This window comes from Balaenoptera musculus, chromosome 1 (assembly GCF_009873245.2).
Source record: "Balaenoptera musculus isolate JJ_BM4_2016_0621 chromosome 1, mBalMus1.pri.v3, whole genome shotgun sequence".
In the NCBI taxonomy this organism is placed as follows: domain Eukaryota; kingdom Metazoa; phylum Chordata; class Mammalia; order Artiodactyla; family Balaenopteridae; genus Balaenoptera; species Balaenoptera musculus.
In genome coordinates this window covers 25000155-25025458 of record NC_045785.1, presented here as the reverse complement: position 1 = coordinate 25025458, position 25304 = coordinate 25000155, and the positions used below count along the sequence as shown (strand labels likewise).

General features: G+C 49.5%; 1 protein-coding gene across 2 annotated transcripts; it reads left to right on the top strand.

The window, feature by feature from the left end:
- Nucleotides 1-6712: 6712 nt before the first annotated feature.
- Nucleotides 6713-23681, top strand: PEF1 (penta-EF-hand domain containing 1). Of its 2 annotated transcripts, XM_036822998.1 has the most exons (5): nucleotides 6713-6779; nucleotides 15403-15721; nucleotides 20151-20306; nucleotides 20784-20927; nucleotides 22632-23681. In XM_036822998.1, the coding sequence occupies exons 1-5, from the start codon at nucleotides 6756-6758 to the stop codon at nucleotides 22859-22861; spliced, it is 873 nt and encodes a 290-aa protein (XP_036678893.1). In that variant the 5' UTR covers nucleotides 6713-6755; the 3' UTR covers nucleotides 22862-23681. The 2 variants fall into 2 exon arrangements, with proteins under 2 accessions (XP_036678893.1, XP_036678902.1); XM_036823007.1 differs by lacking the exon at nucleotides 20784-20927 and having other exon boundaries at nucleotides 22632-23661.
- Nucleotides 23682-25304: the final 1623 nt, after the last annotated feature.

Below are 25304 nucleotides of genomic sequence, written 5' to 3'. Positions count from 1 at the left end.
AGAGGGCATTTCCTTCATCGTCTGTGGTCAACCAGTCAAGCTGTGGGATGCTGCTGTATAGGGGGCCCCCAGCTCAGCTCTCCTCTCCAGATACTTCTGAGTCAACCTTTGGGCCTCTGGACCGTGTGTCCTATCCTTCATGGCACACTTCTCCAAGTCAGAGACGGGGCATGGCTCAGCCTCTTCCCATGGGTGAGCCAAAGGCGGGTTTGAAGACCCTGCTTGCAGCTCATAAAGGCCCCTCCCTATTTGCTTCCCTAAAGAAACCAGTGTTTGGTACCCCACCCACCTCTTCTTGGGTGTGACCCAAAGCCAATCCAGGTGCCCCTTGGGAACTGCCACTTGCTGCTGAGGTGCATTCATCTGCCTGGCGGCACCTCCAAGCATGCACGGTCTCTTCTTGCTGCTCCAGTAATTCCATGATTAGGAAGCCTGTGCAAACAGGAGGAACGATAGGCCGCAGCCCCTGGCCCAGGCAACGAGGGACTGCTGCTTCTCCAGGAAATGACATGGAAACTCCTGCCTGTACCAGTGCATGGCCCTGTCACCAGCTCTCCTGGACAGCGCATGACATCTTTTGTTATTCTTTGTCAATCTAGCTCATGTGGTGCTTTTCCTGTACCTCTTAGTCTAGGCCTTCAGAAACAGATTGCATCAGTGCAAAGGGGTCATGGGCAAGCCACGATCAGATCTGAATTCATTGTCCTCAAAGTCCACTGGGACTTTGGTGATCTATCTGCTGCCTCCTTCTCCATATGTAAAAAGGCTAGGAAGAAAAAGAAAAAAAGACAGCAAGTTGAATATTACAGAAACGTTCTATCTCAAGCTTCTTCCTTTTCTGCTTTTCAGATCTCTTGTCCTGATGGGCTGGTTGCTCTGTAAGAAATCAACAGGGCACATCCAGAGGGACTTCCAAAGAAAGCCTTTTTACTGGCCCCAGCTTTCTGGAAGGTTTATTCAAGTTGGATAAACTTCAAAGGGATCACAGAGCAGGCTGAGAAATATACCCAGAGTCCAGATGCTTATCCAAACTGCCTGAAGCCTTCAAACTGGCCGTAAAATCTCTCCTGAGCTGGCGTTTCCAGCACAGTTTTGAAAATTCCCTTCTCCCATTGAGCCCCAAACACCAAGAGCTTTTCAGAACCTTTGCTCTGTTTTTCTTCCTGCCAGGAGCAGAGGTGTGCCGATGGCCAGGGAAATGCAATCAGGCAGACTCCTGAGTATGCCAAGTGCCTCACATGATGTTTCTAGATAAAGGAGGAGCCAATTCTTATTTTATCTCTCACCAGCAATTCTCAGTTAACCCTGATTCTAACATAAAACATTAAAAAGCAAACTCCTCCTCTTTGCATTGAAGTAGCAGCCAGTTTTGGACAGCGGATGAGGACAGATGTTAAAGTGCTCCCATTGGAAGGCCAGCTTCCTTTCCACCCAGTCTGTGAAGCACTAACCGATGATGGGCCTCATGATAAGGAGCACGTTGGTGTGAATAGAAAGAAAGGGAAGCAAGGACCAGCTGTTGAATTGAGCAGGTTGGCTTTGAAGGCCAGAGGGGGAAAATCGCTATGAGGAAACATCAAACTCAAGCCCTCTGAGGACCACCAGGGAACCGATCCTTACAGAGTAAATGATGTTTTCTTCACTTTTCTTCTTGAGTCAAATTCATACTACTCTTAGGGGGTTCTGCGACAGGCTAGGTTTAAGCTTTCATGATTTGAGTGTTTGTCTCCCTGGAGTTTGAAATTGCTGTATTCTCTTGGACCATGAAGAACCAGATGGAAAGCTGAATTTTATAGTCTCTGTTACCGTGGTCAGCAAAAAAAAAAAAAAAAAAAAATCCATGGATTTTGCTGGTAAGTTCAGGAGCTGGGTAAGCTTTTAGAGAAAGGGAGGAGGGGTGCACCCCTTCCCCTCCTTTCAGGCAGCTCTCTCACTTTCCCGCCTGTCTTCATTTCTTAGTGTATTTATTCCAGGCTTTGAAGGCAACACACAGATCATTCAGATTGGCAATATCTAACTTGATGAGTCCATTTCATCCTTCTACTTTGTGCTCGGAACTGTACCAGGCTCTGGGGATTCAGAGGCAAACTAGACAGATAGGATCCCCCCCTCCACAGTGTCTAGGGGGAGAGCAGAGAGTTAAACAAGCAGTTACAATAACGTGGGATGATGGGGCAGTACCAGGCGCCAGGGGAGTACAGAGCTGAGAGACCTAACCTTGTCTAGACAGAGGTCTATGTAGGCAGAGGGAACAGCACATGTCAAGGTCCAGAGATGACTGAGGACAGCACGCTGAGTGATGAGAGACAGTGCATGTGGTTGGAATGTGGAGTGAGAGCGGGAGAGACATGGGAAGCAAGGGTTTCACGTGAGGCTGTGTCGAGCCAGGTTTGCCTAACAGGGAACTCTTAATTTGAGAAACCCTCTGCTCTGTAAGATGCAGAAAAGGCTGCTGCATGTTTATTCTGCAGAGAAAAACTCCCGAATTTGATGCTTTCTGGAATTTGTCTTCTTTTCTGTCATAATATTTTTCCCTGTCACAGAACTCAACAGAATCTATTTAGACTCTTCACATGTGGTCCATTAACCCCCCTATAAGACTAGCTCTTTTTGTCGTTGTCCTGAATAGTTTATGGGAATAGAACGTATCAATGCAGCCTCCGTATGATCCTATAATGGAAGGGGAGTGTGGCCAATTGTCTGCTGTTCTCATTTTTCTGCTGGTTCTGTGGAAAGCTACAAATCACGCTCTGATCCAAGGCATGCAACTGGAATTTAAATTTTGGAACTGAATCTAGTCAGAATCAAAGAGAATTAATTCCATAATAATTAAGTGGGTATTGGTATTCCTTCTCAGTAAGCAATACTGGAGCTTGGTGCTGAGACAGGAGGCCTAGAGGGAATGATGTGTCTCCATGGGTGGCCATAGTTTCCAGTGGATGGTCCTTCCATTACCAAGCTATGCCTCACCTCTAATGGGTCAACCATGGGGCTTCCATGAACTCAGGAAAGTACTCTGTGCTCTAAAAAGGGCTGGAATCCAAGTTTCCCCCTTTGGCTAAAGCTGAAACAAAAACAGGAACTTCTCCACCCACCTCTGTCTGCTTCAGGTAGCTGAGGTTTTGGAAATGAGTTAATTGTTTTTCAGTCTTTGGAAGATCCTGATCTCCATTTTACCCAGCCCTCTCCAAAATAAACACACCTGGTCCTGCTGCAGGTCTTCCGAGGCACAGCCCTCGACTTGGCTTTGGCTGGTCTCTGACTGCCTGAGAGATGACTTGGATACCCTTGCCCCCAAATAGCACAGACATCCAATAGAATGTCCTCGTCTGAGCCCTGTGATGGGCAGAGCCCGGGGCTGGGGTGTGAAATTCTCATAGCTTAATCCTCAGCACCTAGAACAGAGCCTGGCAAATGGTGGGAACTCAACAGGTTAATGTTTGTGGAGTAAAATGAGCGTGCCTCACACGGCTCCAGTTTGCAAGCCAGGTGTCACTCTTCTCTCTCCCTTGACCTTCAACCCAGACTACAGGGCTTCTTCCTTTCTGAGATTTTGCAATTCGATTCCACCAGTTTTTTGAACTGTCTATGTGGGCGGGGGTGGGGGGAGGCTGGTTTACAAAGGTAAAGAAGATAAGACCTACCAACTCCTAAGTACTGAGTAGTTAAAAGGTTGTGGACCTGGCTTCAAATCCTGCCTTCTGTATTTCCTTTTGATAGTTGGGAAGTCACTTAGCCTCTCTCAGCCTCAGCTCCTCATTATAAATGGGTAATATAGTATCTATGTCAAAGGACTGTGGTGAAAATGAAACAACACACTGTACTTAGCACAATGCTTGGCACCTAGTAAGCATTCAATACAGGATACTACTACTAATAATAACTATAATGGTTATTGAACTCATGCCAGGCACTATTCTAGGCACGGAGGATAGAGGAGTGAATAAGAAAAGGACAATCCTACAATTTACATGTAAACTTTAAAGAGGACAATTCAAGTAATGACAAGTGTTACGAAAGAATGAGACATAGTGATACCATGGATGACTAGAATGTGTGTAGGGGCAATGCTACTGTATTTGTGGTGTCAAAGAATGTCCCCCTCCCCCACCCAAGGAGGAGATATTTGAACTGAGACCTGGATGGCAAGGAGAAGCTAGCCAGTGAAGAGCCCAGGGAATGGCATTCCAGACAGAAGGAAGAGCTAATCCAAAATCTAGAGGGGGGAATGAGCTTGGTACATTCCAGGGGTGGAGACCAGGCCAGCAGGGTTGGAGCGACCTGAGGACTGCTGTGGCAGGAGGTGGGGCTGCAGACGCAGGCAGGGTCTTGGTTATGTAGGGCCATAAAGGTCATAAGGATGAGTTTAGATGTTCTTATGAGTTATTGGAAGCCTCTGAAGGAGTTTAAGCCCAGGAGTGACATTATCTGATTTATATTTAAGACAATTATTCTGGCTGCCCTGTGAAAAATAGAATGTGGGGGAAAGAGTGAAAGCACGGATGTCGATCAGGAAGCTATGGTCATGATCCAGGCCACAGATGATGGTGTCTTGGGCTAGGGTGACAGTGCAAACCTGGAGAAAAGAGCAGATGTGGGTCTATTTTTGAACTAGAGCACGGGGAGGTGGGAAAGTATGTGGAGAAACAGAGGCCACACAAGAATGATCCTAGGTTTCTGGCCTGAGAGGCTGGGTGGATTTTTGGAGATGAAGGAGAGGAACAGGTTTTGGGAAACATATCAAAGAGAACTCTTGTACAGGCAGGCTAGAATATAGCACAGTGACAGTACCAAGTGCACAGGGAGGCAGGCAAGAGCGTGGCCAACTCTGGAGCTGCGGGGAATGTGGGACGGCTAGGTGCAGGATGGGACTGGAACTGAGCTTTGAAGGACTGGACTTGGGAGGGCTGCTGGTTCAGGGAAAGGAGTGGTTTGAGCACAAGTCTGGGCATGAACAGGTGCCATAAGCTCATTTTTCAGATCTCTTTACATATTGCTTTCTGACAGCTGAGGAAACAGAGACTCAGAAGTTAAATCACTTGCCCAAGGTCATAGACTTAGCAAGTGGTAAAATCAAGATCCCTGTTCCAAAGAAAGGGGGCTGAATGGTGGAACCGAACACAGGAGTACAGAGCAGCAGACAGCAGGGACTGTAAGACAGGATTGAAAAGGTGAAGGTTGGGCCAAATTGTGAAGGGCCTGGGGTGACAGTGCAGAGGCTGGGCCTTATTTTGCAGGTGTAGATGAAGAGGAGCCATTGTAGGCTCTCCCGTGGGCAAGCAGCATGATCAGCACTGTGATTTTGAAAAGTGCCTGGTGTTGACTGAAAAAAATCCACAACATGAGAGTTGTGAGTTAAGTTTTATTCGGGGCAAAATGAGGACTACAGCCCAGGAGACAGCATTTCAGATAGATCTGAAAAACTGCTCCAAAGAGACTGGGGGGAAGGTCAGTATATATGTGATTTTGGTGAAGGGGGAGTACACACAATCAAGCACATATTTCTTGCAGAAGGTTACTGCTAGTCATGAGGGGCAGATGTCACCATGGAGGATTTTATGCTTTTCTAGATACGAGGACATGAAGAATTGGGCTCATAGAATCGTCTCCTGAAAATATCTATCTGAAAACCTGTTCTGCCAGTTTTTCCCAGAGCACAGAGTGCCTCATTCCTGATCTCCACTCTGAACTCCTTTCAGGGGGTGTTGAAGGTCAGCAGCTACAGCAGCTCTTAATTTGATCCTTGTAGAGGCAGATGGCAAGTGCCAATCTGTAGGTGATACTGGCGAGATGGTTAGATGGGCCAGAATGGAAAGCACCTCGTAACACTATTAATTAGTTTATTTTTAAAAACTACAGGTCCTGGAGATATAATGACAAGCAAAACCAGACACAATCTGTGCCCGCATGTAAGAACTAACAAATTAAATAAGCATGCAAACAAATGGAGAGCCTGAACCACGAACAGGCAAGTACATGACTATGAGGTCACTTAGTAACCAGGATTTTACTTACTTTGGCACCAGTCCTCAAGACTTCCCTGATGAGAACTGGGACATTCACTGACCCCCGTTCTCGGCTACACTCTGCCCCTAACCCATAGTGAACTAGGGCAAGTCACTGCTTCTCTGGACCTCAGTTTCCCCATTTATGAAAGAAGGGGCCCTAGATGATCTAATTTCCTGCCCATTCTGATGGTTTGGAATTTTCCTGTCCAAACACCATAGATCCCACTCCAAAGCTACTAACTGACACGTGGTGCCTTGACATTAGAACGCAGTAGCTTCTTGTCCTTGCCTCTAGCCTTCCCCGGAGGCCTCCGTCTGTTCCCCGTTGTCACGGTAACCGCCTGGGCCTTCCGCAGGTGGAAACTTGGAGTGACGACAGCAACTACGCCACTATCATGCGTCCCATTTGCCAGGTTAAAACATGGCCACCGCTGCAACACCCCACCCAAGCTTCTCCCTAAATACCCCGGCCCGACCAGCCCTGGAGCCTACTCTAGGGCAGGAAAGAGAGGAACAGGTGCGCCAGGACAGCGAAGATTTCTGGGAACGTCTCCGGATCCTTAGCTTCTCCGGCGTCTCTGGGAGGCACCAGATCGCCGCCCTACAGCGTCACTTCCGTTGACCCATGCGCCCAGGATTGATAGTTGCGGACATCCAATCAGAACAGGGCCCGCCCCCACGCCCAGGAGGAGGCGGGTTTGAGGCGGAAAGTCCCGCCCCACGGCGACGTGAGACGTCAGAGTCGCCATGGCCAGCTACCCGTACGGGCAGGTGAGTGTGTGAGGGGCGGGCGAATCCAAGTGGGTGCCTCGCCAAGTCCAGGTCCGGGATCCCCTGCTTCTCTTTCTCCCCGCCTCCTCCGCGCCTTTCCCACGCTGAGGTTGGTTTCAACGAGGTTTCGCGCAGGAGAGAAGGGAAAAGGTATGGTCGGTCGCGCCTGGCTCACGTCACGCAGGACTGCACGTCTGGGAGGTCGTGTCGCGCCCCCTTTGACGTCGCGCACGGGAAGATTTGGGGTTCTTGGACCCCACAGAGTCAGGCTGGGCTTGGCCTGGGCCCCATACCTTCCCAGGATCCCGCTGGGACCCCAAGCGGGGTCATCAACGCCAACAGAACGTTTAGAGCGCTGGTTCTGTCGGTATCTTTTGGGGAGTCGATAAAAATACACCCTGAACGTACTGCATCTGAATAATCAGGAGAACCTGTGGTTTTAGCAGGCTGCACAAACGAGCTTGTTCGACTACTGACTGAGTCCAACACTTCCATTTCACACATAGGAAAAGTGAAACCCAAGGAGACATGGAATTTATTTGAAGTCACCAGGCAGTTAGGCAGCAGAACCCGGAGCTGTCAGCAAATGCCTTTTCCCCACTTGCCAGCCCATCTTGATCCAGGCAAGAACACCACAGCAAGGTGATTCTGTGGCCAGAATCCGTTGTTGGATAACAAGAGCGTTAGAGTAGTGAAGTGCAGTCTGGAGTCAGAGGAAGGTTCACACCTTGGCTCCATCACTTAAATAGTTTTGAGCCATTGAGCCCTTTCTGAGCTGAAGTTTCCTCCTCTGTAAAATAGGGCCAAATAATAGGATCTACTTCATAGAGCTGTTATGAAGAGTAATGAAGTGATGCTTGTAAAGCATTTGGTACTACGAAGAGTGTGACAGGTGTTACCTTTTAGTATTTTGATTTTTACTAGATTCCTTGAAGGCCAGTGCTGGAAGGGCCCTCAGAAGAGTCCCTTCATTTTAGCTCAGAGAGGGCTCCTGAGTTGCCCGAGATCACACTAACTTAGGAGATAAAACCCATGCAGGAAAAATTGGAAAACAAGGTCACATGGGATATTGCTAAGCGCTGGGCTGAGTGTAATCACATGTCAGAAGATGCGGCAAGAGCCCTCGTAGGGAGTGCAGCCCTGTACAGTTTTTGCACACAGTATTTGGACATCCGTTATCTCAATCATGAAGGCTCTGTAAACAGGCTAGCAGGGATTATTCCCCCAATTTATAGCTGAGGAATGAGCCCAAAGAGGTTAAGTGGCTTGCCCAAGGTCACACATAGCAAGTGAGGGAGTTCCCGTGCTAGAACTTAGAGTTTCTGTCATTGCATACTTAGCAGAGGTAGGAAGGAGAGAGGCCAGCCTGGGCTGGGGTTAGGAGGAAGTATAACCTACAAGTGTTTCCCAAGCTCAGTTGCATTTGCTGAGGCTTGTGAAATGTTAATAAGTATTGCTAATAAAGGAGTATTCTGTGGTTAAATAAGTTTGGGAAATACGCTGTTAAATACAGATGGCCTGTTAACCACAGACCATCTCAGAATTCTTAATTTGTTAATAGACATTGTAAATTTGCCAGAGAGGGATAGCATATGAAGTGTTTCTTAAACTTACTTAACTATGGAACCCCCACCCCCACCCCCTTTTAAGTCTGGTCATATGTTGGTGACACTGGTATTCTTGAGGAACACAGTTTGGGAAAACATTGCCATAGTACTTTGTTTCTCAGTGGATGGTCTACATCAGAATCACCTAGGAGCTTGTCAAAAAAGCACATTTTGGGGTTCCACCTCATACCTATTCTGTACCCAGGAAAGGTCCAAGCATTACATTTTAATAAGCTTTTGGAGACAATTTGTATGCATCCTAGAAGCAGTGACATAGAAATTAAGAGCCTGAACTTCCAGGTTAGACAGAACTGGGCTAGAATCCTAATTCTACTATTTAATAGTTATACACCCTTGGACGCATCATCTAAGGGCTCTGAGCCTCCGTTTCTTCACTTGTAAAGAGGGAGGAATAGTACTTCATAGGGCTGAAAAGAGGATGAAATATGATAAAGCCTGTAGGGAGCTTGGCGCATTGCTGATACCTAGTGTGTGCCAGAGCGTGGTGGCATAGCTCTTGCTGCTGGGATCACTGTTATCATGCCGTGCTGCCTGGGCTTATGCTCAGTGAAATACTGAAAAGGAGCGCAGAGAGGACTGTGTCTCGAGTAGAGGAAGAAATGCTTTTCTCCCATCATACCTTCTTCGTTCCTCCTATCCAGCTCCTGGTTCACAGTGTTCCAAGAAAGGAAGTGGGTTGTCTGAAAACATCCAAAGGCTTAGTCAGTGCTGCCTCCCCTCCACCCAGTACATAGCCCTGGAGGATTCCAGCCTCTTGTTAGGAGTCAAAACTATAATTTTCTGCTGCGTCCTGCCCCAGGGTCCTCAAGCATGGACTGGGTTTTCGAGGAGTAAAACTCAAGTACCCTTTGGTCCTGTGGGGGAGCCAGCCTGATGGATTTCAGTGCTTAAGAGCTTGGTCTCTGAGGCCAGAGAGATTTGGCTTCAAATCCTTGCTCTGCCATTTCCTTGCAGAAATTTCTGCAGAAGTCTGAGGCTCGGTTTCCCCCTTTTTAAAAATGGGGTCATAAGAGTACCTACCTCAAGGGTTACTGCAAAGATTAAATGAGGTAATCCACATAAAGTGCTTGATATGGTGTTTTGGCATATAGTAAATACTCCAAGGGGAAGAGTCATACAGACACGTAAATTGTAGAAGCTGTGTGATGAGTATTAAATGGGAGTAAGTGTCAGGCTAGCACAGGAGGGACACCTAACTTAGTTTTGAGGGAAGGAAGTCTTCTTAAAGGAGGTGACATTTAAGCCAAAAACCAAATCTCCAGTAGGAGTTATCTGGGTGAAGAAAGGCATGGTATTCCAGTGGAGGGAATAGTATTCACAAAGGCCAGGAAGCAAGTAAGAGAGCACAGTATTTTGGAAGAATTTAAGGAGATCAGTCTAGTTGTAGTGAAGAGGAGGGGGGAAAAGAGTAACAAATAAGACCAGAAAGGTAAGCAAGGACCAGATCCTAAAGGGCATTATGTGCCTTTTTGAGGAGTGTGGACTTCATCCTGAGAGTTGTCGGGGAGCTCCTGAAGAGTTTTCTCCCATTCGTGCTTTGAGCGGTGACCGTGGGGCACTGTCAGGGGGGGTTGAAGCAGGAGAGACAAGGCAGGGAGACCAGTTTCAAAGCTGTTGAAGTAATCTAGGTGAGAGAACAGTGACCTGGTGAACATGGAGCTGGGAGGTAGAAGTGAGAAAACTTGGTGCCTAATTGAGGTGACGGAGGAAAGGAAAGAGGAGGTGTCCAGGAGGGCATCAGGGTTTCCCTTCACAGCAGTGGGAACACAGAGGGAGGAATAGATGTGGACGGAAGGTCCAGGAGGTTGTTGGATATGAGGTCTGCAGCTCATGAGAGATGAAGCTGGAGAGAAAGATTTTGGAGTGTCAGCAGAGGTGGTAATTGAAGTCTTGGGACAGTTCTTGGCTCGCTGTTTATTGGCTGCAGATTTCTGGCCTTTAAATATTTTAGGAGGTTCTGCTGGTGAATGCCCAAACCACTCCTTCTGTAGTCTTGTGATTGTTTAACCCCTTAGAATGGGCTCTGACCTCCTCCAGCGGGCTGTGGGGTAGCTCCAGAGCACAGGCTTGTGTTTGCAACACAGCCTGTGTTTGAAACACAGGCTTGTGTTTCCCCTCAGCACTCAGCATGGACCAAACTTTGACACCTCTGGGCTTCACAAGGGTCTTGGGGTAGAAGAATGAGCCCTCAGAGCCAAAAGAATATGTAGGACTTTCTGAGTGGGTTATTTGGGAGGGGGTGAACTCCCCACCACTTGCAGGAATGTAAACACAGATTCCGGATGGTGCTACAGAGATTCCATCATCGACTGAGAGGTTGGACTGGGAGGTCTTTGGGGTCTCTTACAATACTGTGGCTCTCGAATTGGGTCTAGGTGCAGGGGTGAAAACAGAATAAGATTCTTCTGAGTCTCCCTGGTTTCTGGGCTTGAAGCCTCTGAAAGATCACCTAATCCAACCCTTTCCCCTTCAACCCCTCCCACTGTAGAAATCCATCATATCTGACACATATATTTAGGACAGTCTCTGGCACTGGCATGTGGTAGACACTCACTCATTTGTTGTGAACACCCAGAAGAGGGTAGAGTGGTCGAGTCATGCAGACCCTGTTTTGAAGCTTACCAGTTCTAGCTGCGTCATCACAGGCACATGATTAAACTCTGCACCTTAATTTTCTCATCTGTAAAATGGGGATCATAGCACTTACCTCATAGGACTGAGGATCAGTGAGAGCCTTAATAAAATGTTAATTGCCCTTCCCCCCCCACCCAAATTTATCAAATGTAGTTTATTTGCAATCAGTAAAGACCTAGGGTTAGTTTTCTGTAATGTTTTGGAAACCATGGTTGCTGAACTCTTCCTGTCTTTTTTTTTTTTTTTTTGGACAGTCTTGTGTTTATCAGCATGAAATGCTCTTGGAAAAACTCTTCAAAGGGTTGGCAAATGGCATGGAGTAGTATAAAAGAACATGGAATCAGGGACTCTGGTTTTCATTTCTGGTTCAGACATTTACTAACAACTCAGTGGCCCTGGGAACCCTCTTCCCCAGCCTGGAATCTCGTGGTTTTCCTTTCTTCGTCCTCTGGTGCAAGCTAGAAACCTGAGTCATTCTAAACACTTCCCTTTCCTCACTGCCCCCTCCATCGCTTCTCTAACCTAATTAGTTGCCAAGTCATGTCTAGTCTATCTCTGAAATAGCTTCAGAATCCATCCCGTTCTCTCTGAGTCTGCTGTCTGGTTCAAGCCCTGCCTGTCCAGCACCTGGGCTGCCGCCTCCCCAGCTAGTTCATCCTCCACACCCGCCGCTGCTTAGTTCTTTAAACAAGGCCCGATCACGTTTCTTCCCTGTTGGAAACCCTTCTGTAGCGCTCTGTTCCCTCCGGCATAAAGCTCCAAATCTTTTGAGTGGTATTCATTTGTTCACATTTTTATGGCGGCTTGCCGGTGCCAGACTCTGTGCTGGACCCTGGGCTACCGTGATGAATGAGGCCACTGTCTGCCCCTGGGGAGCTCACTGTTGTGTGACAGAGAGAAACTGCTCTAAGGTGCACCAGCTAACTGAAATGCAGCAGGGCAGGCGATTAGACAAGGAGCATGTAAAGAGCTTGTCTTTCTGAGTTCACTCTGCGTTCTTGCCCCTGCCACCTGCTTTTTAGCCCACTCCCTGACTACTCCGTGCTCGCTCATAGGTCTGTGCGTTTGTCTTTTTTCTTCCGTCTGGAATGTCCTTTGCTGCCTTCCTTTTGGAGAATGCCTGTGCATCCTTCAGTGCCAGTTCCAGTATTACTCCTGCCTCTTCCAGGAAGCCTTCCTTGACCCACTGCCTACATGTGTTCATTTGATTGCTCATTTATCATTTGACAAACAGAACCAATTCCCCTGCCCATGCCTTCTTAATAGCATTTAAGTAGATTTTTCTGATGACACTGATCAGATTGTATCATAATTATCTGGAGCTCCTCAAGGCCAGGCCCTGTTTAGTTTCGTGCCCCCCGGCCTAGCACAGAGCCTAACACAACATTGTTGCTCTGTAAATGCTTGCTGAATGAATGAAGTCTTTTAACAGTTGTGCACCTCAGTTTCTTCATCTGAAAATAGGCCTACTAATACCTTCCTTTTTTCTGTTAGAGGATTGTTGGCAGAATTTTACCAGTAGCGTTTGTGTGTATGTGAAAGTGCTTTGTAAACTACACGTAAGGGCTTTAATGCAGGGCAGAAAGGAAAGGGTTTAGTTGCGGCCAGGCTGCACCAGACCCCTGGATTGTGATAGGACCAAGGTCAGAAGACCGGCCGGCAGCACTAGCTTGGTTGTCGTGGGGTCGTTTCCTGGGAGAAGGGCTGTGCCTCAGGTGTCCTAAGCCAGGAACAGTTGATGGGTTTGCTCACACGACTTCTTGTGGAGCAGCAACTTCCTGGCTTGGTGTCCAGCCTGTTCTTCGGGTGTGCCCAGACTCTGCGGAGTCCCCATCCCCTTTTCTACCCTACACTGGAATCCTGTGCCCTATTGCTTAAGGAAAGAGCACCGTGGCAGGAGGTGGTGGGAGTCAATGGACTGGGGTGTGGACGGGGAGTGATCTGCCTCTGCCTTAAGCTCACAGCGTTTCTTAAGCCAGTCTCTTCCCCTCACCTGGCCTTAATTTCCCATCTGTAAACTGAAGGGGTTAGGTTGAAGAGGTCTTCTGGGCACCTCTCCCATCACACCTCTCCAGCTCCCTTGGGAATCTTTATTATTGTTTAAGTCCTAACCCAAATGCTGCTTTCTTCTGGAAACCCTCCCCGATTTCACTCTCCTTTGTGGTCCCATGGCACATGGCTTATGTGTCCATTTTAAACACCTGTTTCCTTATGCTGTTTTGTTAAATGTTACAGAGTGTGTTTCAGTGCCTCTCCTATTAACTGAGCTCCTTCGAACATTTCACTCTCCTTTATACACACCCCCCGCCCCAAGAGTTTACCTGGCCCAGGGCTTTGCTGATAGTAATAATAATAATTAATATAACAGTAGAGCTATGATTTATGCCGGACGCTGTTGTAAGAACTGTTTCTTGTATTAATGGTTTTCAGAGTGCCTTTTGAATCACTGGTGGGGGTTCTGCAGGGCTCACTCACAGCCTAGCAAGGGAGAGGCCTACGTGGTCAGGGCTCTGGGACCCCCACCTCCAACCAGAGCAACTTTCTCTTGTCAGTTTTTAAATATTTTTATTCATCAAAAGGTTCTTTAGGGAATTCCCTGGTGGGCCAGTGGTTAGGATTCGGCGCTTTCACTGCCGTAGCCCGGGTTCAGTCCCTGGTTGGGGAACTAACATCCTGCAAGCCGCGTGGCCAAAAAAAAAAAGGGGGGGGGGGGGGGGGGGGTTCTTTAGCTAAAAATTTAACTAACAAAATTCTGCTGTATACATTTCTTGTAATCTGCAGAACAATTCAATGAGGAAGGGATTATTATATTTTGCTTGCGAGGAAACAGGCTTAGAGAGATTAAGCCACTGACCCATGGTCATGAGCTCAGCTGATGAGAGCAGAGTTTTGAATTGAGATTTGCCTGTGACTTCATTATCTGTGAAGGAGTCTTGCTACGAGCTGTGGCAGCTTCCAGGGCGGAAGAGTGTCCACGATGCTGAGTGGGGAAGGTGGAAGGGCATGCTTCCTGCCCTCCCTCAAGAAGCCTCTCTTCCCCAAGCAAGCAGACTCTCTTGAGATGAAGTGTGACTTTGGCCTTAGCCTTGAGGGTAACTGTCCTGGAAGCTATCAAACGCAATTAAAAGAGAAAATCCAGGCTTGTACTGGCTAGGCCACTGGTGTGCCTTACGGGTTGATCTAAAATGTGTCCAGATGGTACCATCCTCACGATGCTCGGAGCCGGGCGCAGTTGCTCTCTATGCCCTTGAGCTCAGCCTGTCTGCAGATGTGTTGAGGCTGTGCTCCACTAGGCCATTTAGGGAGATGGAGCCGAACACTCTGAGCCTCAGGGATCCCTGGCTAGTGGTGTGGGGACAGGGACAAGAGAGGGAGGAGTGCTCCCGTGTATGCTCTACTGTTTACATGGCCTGGGCTTAGCAGCCAGGAGACCTGGACTCTGGCCCCAGCCCCTCCACACGGTTGTTGTGTGATTTTTCTGGACTTGAGTTTCCTCCTCCATAGAAGAGTGCTACTATTAATAGTTACTGTGTATTGAGTGCTTACTTTGTGCTAGGGCCTGTGTCAAAGCCCTTCACGTGACCGACCTCATTTCATTCACATACTAACCTGGAGGTAGGCAGGCACTCTTAGAGCCAAGGATATTGAGGCTTAGAGAGGGTAAGTCATTAGACCAGTTAGTAAGTGGCAGACCGCAAGCTTGAACTGGTCTTTTTCTCTCTTAACCATGGGCCTATATTGCCTTAGGAATAGGGTCTTGCCTACCTGTCTCACAGAGCCATGAATGAGGCTGGGGAAATGGTTGTGCATCATGAGCTAGAGTAGGGTAAGGAAGACATGCTGTGGATGAATCCATGCTATAGATACATCATTTGTGACTGAAGAGGGTCAGGGGCATGGGCTGGAGATCACATTTGCACTGTGAATTCTGCGGATAAAGATGGGGGTACCACAGGGTGTGGATTTGGAATTCAGTTTGATTAATTTGCCCGCTCATTCATACAATAAATATTTATTGAGCATCTGTTCTGCACTGGGGTCTGGGGATAAAGGGATAAAGTGGCAAACCAGACATGATCCCAGCCCTTGTGGAGCCCCTTGGTGTGCAGGGAAGGGCAGCCAGGAGGGCAGGTATCCAGCCCTACCTCTGCAGGTCAGTGGCAGTGTGACCTTGGGTAAGTTGTATCCCCTCCAGAAGCCTCAGGTTCCCCATCTGAGCAATGGGGTCATGATTCCAGTCCAGTTCAGCCCATAGGATCAGTTGAAAGAAAGGCAGTGGCAGTGCCTTATAACTGTAAAGTGCCATACTGTGGCTAGTTTCTGGCCCTGTCATTCTGACTGATATCTTGCTCTTCTTGCAGGGCTGCCCAGGAGCTGGAGGACAAGCACCCGGAGCCCCTCCGGGTAGCTACTACCCCGGACTCCCCCATGCTGGAGGGCAGTATGCTAGCGGGGTAACCCCTGGTGGCGGATATGGAGGAAGTCCTGCCCCTGGAGGGCCTTATGGACCACCAGCTGGTGGAGGGCCCTATGCACACCCCAACCCTGGGGGGCTCCCTTCTGGAACTCCGGGAGGACCATATGGTGGTGCGGCCCCAGGGGGCCCCTATGGACCACCACCTCCAAATTCCTATGGTGCCCAGCATCCCGGGCCTTATGGACAGGGAACACCTCCTCCAGGTAAGTAGGGATCTTGGACTCCAGGTGCCTCTGACCTTGTTCTGAGTTATCCAGGGCCCTTCCTTGCCCTCCTTGTGGACGTGCAGGCAGCCTGGTCTCCGGCACCTTAGCATCTTGTCTCTAGCTTAGCTTGCATTAGCAGAATGAGAAGTCTGTTAATTAGCTTTGCTGTGGTAACAACAACTCCTAAGTCTCTGGCTCACAATGGCAAATGTTTATTTCTGTTCCTTGCTCACACTTACTTACTCTTGGTTACATGTCGGCAGCTGCAGGCTTGGCTGCTGAGGTTCTGCTCCACGTGTCTTTTCTTTCCAGGATCCAGGCTGGAGGAGCAGCCCCTATTTGGGATATACTGTTTTTGTGGCAGACAAAAAGAGCAGGAGAGCTAGCAGGAACGCACGATGCCTCCTAAAGCTTCTGCTTTGAAGTACATTATATCTCTTCCACTCACGTTTATTGGCCAAACCACATCCTCTGGTCAAGCCTGACGTCAATAGGATGGGAATGGATACTCCTCTCACTGGAGGGGCTCTGCAGGCCACCAGGCAGTGGAGAGGATGTACCATGCTCTTGCAGGGAAGCAGGGGAGGGAGTAGATTAGCAAATGATTGGAGATAACACTATAGTCTACTGTGGGGAGAAACCCCATTTCTGTATAAGAGAGACTGACTACTGTATGTAGAAAGGTAAGATAGTATAGTTGTTGAAAGCTTGGGCTTTTGAGATCAGATCACTTACTGACCTGACCAAATTACTTCATCTCTTTAAGCCTCAGTGTCCACATCTGTAAAATGTGTAAATGTCACTACCTCACAAGATTGTTAATAAAGATTAAATGAGAAGTTGCAGGTAAACACTGGGCACAGTGTATGGCAAATGGGAGGGGCTTAGTAAACAGTGTTCTGTGAGAGGACTCGTTCTGGAGCATTCTCAGCAACGAGGTATTTGGCATTTAATGTGATAGCAGATGTGGCAAGGGCTGTACCACTGAAAGATGCCGAGGCAGTCAGGAGAGTGATGGGATGAGATAGGGGAAGGATAAAGAGCAGAGACAGTAAAGCTGAGGTACTGGACAAATGGGGGCTGGGGAGGGGGCTTGGCAACTCAGTGGAGGCAGAGAATCTTAGGTGGGGCTTCAAGCTCAGTGAACATTTCTGAATGATTTCAGACAGGGGGTTGGGGAAGGTGAGCTCCCAGACCCCTGTGTCCTCCCAAGCTCATTCAGTCAGCCTCTTCGCAATGCTTGTTCCCAGGAGACCACACCAGCAGCGAGGCAGCCTGGAACCACTCTGGTGCACCTGAAGGGCCTCCAGGGAATGGTACTGCTGGGAAGCTGCAGCATCTTAGCATACACTCCCAGCAGGTGGCCGAGGGAGAGGCTCAGACCTTGGGGGTTCTAAACACTGTGAGCCAGTGGCATTTATCTTGTCAGAGCCGGAGCTGCTGGCTGTTTGCTTTCAGCTCAGAAGCTTCCTGGTGGATTTCCTCCTCCTTTTAAAATTTTGTTTCCGAGCCTACATGAGGTCACTGCAGGGAAAGAAACCCCTGGCTGTGAGGCTTATCCCTGCAGGGCCTGAGGCCAGAGATAATGGGGCTGCAGCGGAGAGGAGAAATGTGCTTCAGACTCTTAACTGCTCACCCTCTGCAGCTTCCTCTCTCCTCTCCAGTGCGGCCCGTGAGCCCCTGGAGCAGTGCTTCTTTTTTCTTTTTTTAAATATTTATTTATTTATTTATTTGGCTGCGCGGAGTCTTAGTCGTGGCACAGGGGATCTTCGTCGCAGCGTGCAGGATGTTTTTTTTCAGTTGTGGCATGCGTGCGGGATCTAGTTCCCTGACCAGGGATCGAACCCAGGCCCCCTGCATTGGGAGCGCGGAGTCTTAGCCACTGGACCACCAGGGAAGTCCCTGGAGCAGTGCTTCTTCAAGTATGATCCGTATATCACCTGCAGTGGAGTCACCTGGAGGCCCCACCTTAACCCCGCTGAATACAGGGTCTAAATGTTGAACACCACGCTCTGCAAGAGAGGTTTGACCCTTAAAGGTGCCTCATTGCCCACAGGGAAGATCCTAAGGGCACTCGACTCACAACGGGCCTTTCCAGACCCTCTCTCTCCCATCAACCCCAGACCCCTTGGAGTACTCTGAACACACTCTGTGCCTTTGCCACATGCTTTTTCTTTTCCCCATCGTAACTCTTAATCATCCTTTCAGACCCAGTTTAAATAGGCCTTCCTCCACGAAAATGTGACTGCACACATTCCAGGCCCTTTGTGAAAACTTTACTTTGCTGTTATCTCATTTAATCATCACAGCAACCCTGGGAAGTAGGTCCATTTTAGAAATGGGGGAATCAGTATTCAGAGAGTGAAACAATTCCTCTAAGCCACACAGGTTAGTAAGGATCTTTGCTCTCTTCGCTTCCAGAGCCTGAGCTGTTCTATGCTGACTGCGCAGACCACATGTCACAGAGACTCTCCTGCCTCTGGCTGTGACCTCCTCTCCCCCATGGCACAGCAGCTCTTTTAGGAAAGAGGGTGGGGCCTGTCTGGATTTCCCATCCGAGGAAGTCAGACTAGTCCCTCAGTCAGGCAAACCTTTATCCTTCTGGCCTTACTTTGGGGACTGGGCAGTGGTTTCTGTGCTGTCTCTGATACTGCCTTGTGTGAAGGAGCCCTCAGTCAACTCAGCAGGTTTACCAATACTGTGTAACTCTGGCTTTTTCCCAAGACAGTCTTCTGTGCTTCTCTGCTTTCACCTGCCACCTTCTCCCCTCATCCCCAGCCCACCCTGCATGTCTTTCCAAATGAATGATCCTTTCTTCTGACGTACACACAAAGCTCCCAGACACACAAAGCTGTTTGAACCATGACAGCAACACTAATAATCAGCAGTTATATAGTGCTTGGATGGTGCCAGGTGTTAATCTAAGAGTTTTCATGTATTAATTATATCTTCATAATAATAACCTTATGGAGTAGATGCTATTGTGCTTATCATTTCACAGATAAGAAAACTGTAACACAGAGAACTTCAATAACTTAACCAAGGCCGCACATGGGAGAGCTGGGACTTGAACCAGGAGGCCAATTCTAGCATGAATTGAGCACCTCCCCTTTCTGTGTCCAGCTCTGTGCTAGCCCGTGGGGATTCAGAGATGAGTTAGGCTGGGATCTTGCCCACAAGTTGCTCCAAGTGTAACCTGGAAAGAGTAGGAAAAAACATGTACACTGGAGTGATCAGGGCCATAGAGAGGAGTACAAAGGAGAGAGGAAGGAGGCCTGTCCAGGGATGGAAGAAGAGGAAAGGCTTTATAGAAGGAGCAGCATTTTATTTGGGTTTTGAAGGGTGGGTGGGAAATGGATGCAAAGAGATGAGGGAGAAGAGGGTATGAGACAGAGAGAACTTGGTGAGGTGAGTAAAGGCTTCCTAGGGACCTGTGAAGGTCTGGGTAGGACCAAGTGTCTTACTTACTGCATCTAGGCTGGAACAGGCAGAGGGGGACAGAGTAGGGATAGAGTGACAGGTAGATGGGGGTAGACCCCATTGTGGGGAAACTGGAATGCTGGACTTTATTTTGTAGACAGTGGGGAGCCTTTGAAGAGTTCTGAGTTGAGGTGGGGGGAAATTGGTGAGAACAGAGTGGAATTTTACAAAGATTACTCGGCAACAAGTGCTAAATGGTGGAGAGTCGCTGTCGTGAGGATTTGGTTAGGATTTTGGGTTTGTTCCACAGTCAGGTGAGAGGTGTCTGAATCAGGGCAGGTGTAGTAGGAACAGGGAGGAGTTGATACCTGTGTATGGAACTGGCAGCTCTTTGGATGTGTGGGGTGAGGAGGTGTCAGAGATGTCCGCAGGGAGGTTTGGAGATGGGGACAGGCATCGGAGGTGATGGGGAGGGAAGAGACATGGAGCTCTGTGGCCACCCACGTTCTGGTAGCTCTTGATAGAATATGCCAGCTCTCCTGGTGCCAGAGATGGACCAGACCTGGTTCCCACCCCAGCGAGCTCCCTGCTGCCTGACTCTCAAAATGCTTGTCTCTGGGCTGTGCGTGTTAGGTGCTCAGCAAACATTTTTGGGGAAGAGATGATCCCCCTTTTCAGAGAATTCTTAATCTGCCGGACAAGTCCCTGTTCCTTAGAAACTTAAAAATCAAATAGAGAAGTGGCTGGAGCACTGTAGGAAAAACCTGAAGGATTTGTGGAGTAGAAATCAACCGCAAATACTCGTGAGTTTACACAGAAGGTCCTCTTCCATTAGAGTAAGGATGTTGTCTTGATGGAAGACAGGGAGTGGGTAGGCAGATTTGTGAGACTTTTGAGGTAGGGAAAACCTGTAGCTGGGGGGCACTGAGGCTGACCTTCCCAGCATTTCTGCGGATTGGTCTTGAGACCTGCGTCTGACTCCCCTGGTGGGCACCCGTTCCTGCAGGTGGCGCCCCTCCCGGTGTGGATCCCGAGGCTTACTCCTGGTTCCAGTCAGTGGACTCCGATCACAGTGGCTGTATCTCCATCAAGGAGCTGAAGCAGGCCCTGGTCAACTCCAACTGGTCCTCATTCAACGACGAGACATGCCTCATGATGATAAGTGAGTCCTAGCCCTTCCTCACGGGCTCCGGCTGGGGCAGAGCCACCTCCTGTCTGACGGTAGGTGGGTGGGAGGCCATTCTGAGGAGAAATCTTTTGGCCAGGGAGGATTTCTGGCAGGAAACTGGGTTCAAGGTGAGATTCCTTAGAGAGCTCTTTTCCTTAGATCTTTTCTCAAGTTCTAGACCTTGCTGAATCATAGGCCAGCTCAGTTTCTCAATCTGCAGAATGGGACTCCCTGTCCTGGTGGGAGATGGCAGGGAGGGGGTCAGCTGCCAAGCCTGCGGAGAAGATGCAGTTCTGGCAGGGGTGGAGGCTGGTATGGTACTTGATGAGGGTGCATCTTGGGTACTGGCATCTGGGCCTCAGGCCTGTGGTTCTGTGGAGCGTCCTACTCCAGCCTGGGGAGAAGGGAGCCTCAGTGGTATCTGAGGACCCTTGGCCTAGTCTTGAAGCCTTCTTTCCCTCCCCGCCCAAGACATGTTTGACAAGACCAAGTCAGGCCGCATTGATGTCTACGGTTTCTCAGCCCTGTGGAAATTCATCCAGCAGTGGAAGAACCTCTTCCAGCAGTATGACCGGGACCGCTCGGGCTCCATTAGCTACACAGAGCTGCAGCAAGGTGAGGGCCTGGCAGGGACTCAGCGGACAGGCACAGCCGGATGTTTCTCTTTACTCCCTAAGACAGAGCAAGGGGTTCTCTCTAGCCTCTGGCTACCGCGTGTCCAACTGCACTGCAAAACGCTGCCCTCAGCACAGGCCCTCTCCCCACCTCTTCTGTGACCTGGCTGGGCCGTGAGCCCAGTCCAGGGCAGGGAAACGATCAGGGCTGGACTCTCTGGCGATGGGATTCCTGGCAGCACCAGGTGAGACAGGCCCAGCTGGCAGGGAGCCTTGGGGATGGAAACTCAGCAGCCCAGGGCACTTTGAGACTGGGACATGTGGCTCGTGTGGCTCTTTCCTCTCTAGTTTCTAGCATGCAGAATGGAAAGAGCCCTGTAGAGGGGCTCAGAAAGGTGGCTTCTGTTTCTAGCCCTGCTAGAAGGCAGTTTCATTCCCAGCTTTGGGACCCGGACCACTCTAAAAGTTGCAGTTGGCTAAGATGACCTGAGGCCACAGCTCCAGGTCTGGTTCCAATTCTGACTCCAGAGGATGGTTGGTTAGTGTGGGGACTGGACAGGGAGCTTTGCCACCTGAGAGGGAGAAAGGGCTCCCCAGAGAACCCAGCCGCTCGCCCTGGCCGTGGATTTCAATCAGACTAAGGAGCCTGGGGGCGGGAGCGGGGGGAGGGGGAGCTCCCTAGTGGAAGGGAAAGGAGGTGACCTGTTCTGAGCACCTACTCTGTTGTCAGGTAATGATCCGGTGATGGATATTTGTAAGGGTGATATTATCACAGGAAAGCTAATATTTATTGAATGCTTGCTATGGGCCAGGTACCGTAATAAGCTTTTTTCATATATTACATCATTCTTTCTCCCCATGTGATAGGTACTGTTTCTTATTCCCCATCCTTAGATGAAGGATCTTTTATTATTACCCTTTTACAGGTGAGAAAACTGAGGCTTAGTCTAGGTGACTTGCCCAAGGGCCACATAGCAAAAGGGGAGCTGAGACTTTAGCCTGAGCTGGTAGATTATACAGAGAGGAAGAAGGAAGCATCCCAGGTGGAGGGACAGGAGGAGGAGCAGCATGGAGGCTGTGACCTTGGAGCTGCCCAGCAACCTCGCCTGGGGAGATGGTGATGATTTTATTACTTTTAGCAAATAACACTTACTGGGTGCTTATTATGTGCCAGGCACTACACCAAATCCTTTGCATGATCACCTCCTTTAATCCTTACTAGAACCTACAAGGTAAGTATTATCCCAATTTTAGAGATGATAAGACAGGGATTAGCAAGGGTTAATAAGCAATTTGCAGAGGGGCTGCCTCGACTCCAGAGCAGGCCCTCATAGCCTCATGCTGAGCCGCCTCTGATGTGTGTCTGCTCGGGGCAGGGTGACCCGAGGGGGCTCAGGCTTCTGTCTGTTATAGAGATGAGTCAGAGATGGGCATGGACAGACTGGTGTCATTCTGGGACCCTGCGGGCCCCTAACTGAACAGACAACAGAGATTTTGAGAAAGATGGGGGCCTTCCAGCTCAGGGGAGCATCCAGAGCCCCTGTTGTGCTCCTGCCATTTTGGACAGCCCCTCGGGACATCTGTCCTGTTTCTGCTTTGGTGCCAGTCCCCCTGAAGTTCCTGAGGTGCTGTACTCCGTGGAGCTGGTTGATGGCGGTGCTCACGGCAGGTTTTTGTGTCTGCTCTTTGTGCCCCTCCTCTCCAGCTCTGTCCCAGATGGGCTACAATCTGAGCCCCCAGTTCACCCAGCTCCTGGTCTCCCGCTACTGCCCCCGCTCCGCCAGTCCTGCCATGCAGCTAGATCGCTTCATCCAGGTGTGCACCCAGCTGCAGGTGCTGACCGAGGCCTTCCGGGAGAAGGACACAGCTGTGCAGGGCAACATTCGGCTCAGCTTCGAGGACTTCGTCACCATGACAGCTTCTCGGTTGCTATGACCAGCCCATCTGTAAAGTGGGGAGTGCACCAAGGGACTTTTCCTGGCTCCTAGGGTGGGAGAAGCATGTGGGCCACTCTTCATTTCCTGCCCTTCCTAGAAAAAGAATTCTCCCTTGCCTGATTCAGCATTGTTCCCAAAGAGGGCTGGGAGTCTACGTCATAGCCACCAAGTAGTGGGGACCTGGGCTGAGGCCACACAGGTAGGGGCCTGACCTAGGAGAAGACTGGAAATTGAATGTCCTTTTACATCCCTGAGTATTTAAATGGCACAGCCTTGCGCCAGGTGCAAGAGATGCTGGTCATTGCAATGGGGTTAGTGTCCAGTCAGCTGACTCCAGCCTCTAGCTTTTCCTTCTGTGCCCTGACGCCAGTGGTAAGTGTTCATCAGCCTCTTACCATTAGCACCTGCGTTCCCTCACCCATGCTGTCTTGTCAGATGAACCCAGTTTCTCCAAAATGGAATCTGACCAGGGTGAGAGATTTGCCCATGGGACCAGTGGCTTGGATTCCACCCGCCACAAGTCCGTGTGTGTTGACTTCTAGCTGCCTGCTCAGGGAGCTTGGGCAGTCTGCTCTCTGAGCATCTTTGGCCAGGCTACCCCTCTGCAGCTTGGACCCCTCATACTTGCCTGACATCCTCTGCTTGGCTTCAGTCCCCAGGGGACAAGTTGCTACCTCCCACTGCCAATGCTTTTTTTTTTTTTTTTTTTTGGTTTTTTTCATTTGGGGCCAAAAGTTTGGTGCAACTGTAAGCTTCAATACAAGAATAAAACTCTGGAGTTCCACATTTTCCACCACACCTTCCCAGTTACGGGTTCATATGCTTATCCATTCAGTCACTCATTTATTCTTTCATTCAACGAATATTTAAGTACATAGTATATACCACGCCGTGCAGAAAGAAACAGCTCAGGGGGACATGCCTCCACAGGGCTGCTCTCACTGGGGTGAAGTTAAGTGTAACTTAACTTCAGGTTAAGTCTCACCTTGCCAGGTTCAGTCCAAGAAGCTGACCGTATGTTTTACAACAGTTTTAGGGCTGGCGTTCTGGGCTAGAAGCAGCCACCCCAGACTTCTCACAGCCTGGCCTTTTTATTATCTCAAACCCTAGTTTTAATCTTCCAGACAAACTGCACTTATGAAGTCATAACTTTCTCCCCATTTTTATTAAGCGCAGACATCTGTACTTGCCAGCTGGATCTTCAGATCAGCTTGATAATCAGTCTATACCAAATGTCTACAGTGATCTGACAAAATTTCAATCAGAAGCCAAGACACCAGACGTTTTGGTTTGACTGGGGGACCTTATGATGGGTAATGGTGAGCTAATCCTTTCATTTTGGGGGATGAAGATAAGAAAACAGGCTCTCCGTGCTTGGTTGGGGAGGCAGCTCAGTGAGGCCTGGCAGGTATGTCAGGCTTAGCCAGTTCAGCCCGGTTCTCCTCTGGGCTGCTGTCATGCTAGAATCCTAGAGTTAGGTGGAACCCAGTTCCCAGAGGCCAGGCCCCATGCAGAGCTAGAACCCCCTCCATTACCCCACTTTGAGTCCGGCCTCTGCTTGCCAACCTCCAATGACAACTCAGTGCCTCTCCAGGCAGCCCATTTCCTCCTAGACTAGGAGGACTTCTTCCTGATGTGGATTCCAAATCCCACCACCTTGAAAACACTACCCATTGGCTATGGTTTTCTCTCTTGGGCCACCCAGAACATATTTCACCCCTTTCTGCATGCCAGTCCTCTAGATATCTGGAACCTGCCACCGCATTCCCCCAGGTCCTCCCTTCCCTAGGCCAGATAGTCCCGGGCTCTCCAGAAGCTGTTCACTGAGCTTCATTCCATGGCATCCTGGTCACCTCTGAGTTCATCTGAGTCCCCCAAAATGGAGGCCCGAGGCCCACCATGGTGCTGGGTTCAACCCACAGAGAATAGAGTAGAACTGCAGCCATTAGGGGAAGCTTCTGTTGTTTCTTTGCTCCCACTGAGCCAAGTGTTTACTGAAACCTGTGTCTAGAACAGTGTCGATCATACTCTGTCACCTTTGTGATCAGCTGGGGCTGAGGAGCCCAGGACCTGGGTTCTTCCTTGTGGGCATGGTTGGTTCTGGGCTTGGGGGGTCAGCCCTCACACCTCATTCCACACACTGCCCCTCCAAGCCTGGCTCCAAACTTGACAAACAGCTTTGGATCCTAAGGCTAGCGGGAGGGGAGTGGAGAATGGGCGGGACACCCTGTACCCTCTGGCAACAGCTGCACATCTGTGGCAATGTTCACGTGAGCTGGGCTGGCGAGTCATCTGGAGAGCAGGATGATGTGCTCAGACCACTCCCTCCACCTGCTCTGCCTACGAGGAGGGGTGCTAAAGCATTCCTGGGCTGGGCCCCTGGCAGGAGCCGCGGTTTGCCCCACTTCTTGACGGGTGAGGTCATTAATCAGGTTAAGCAG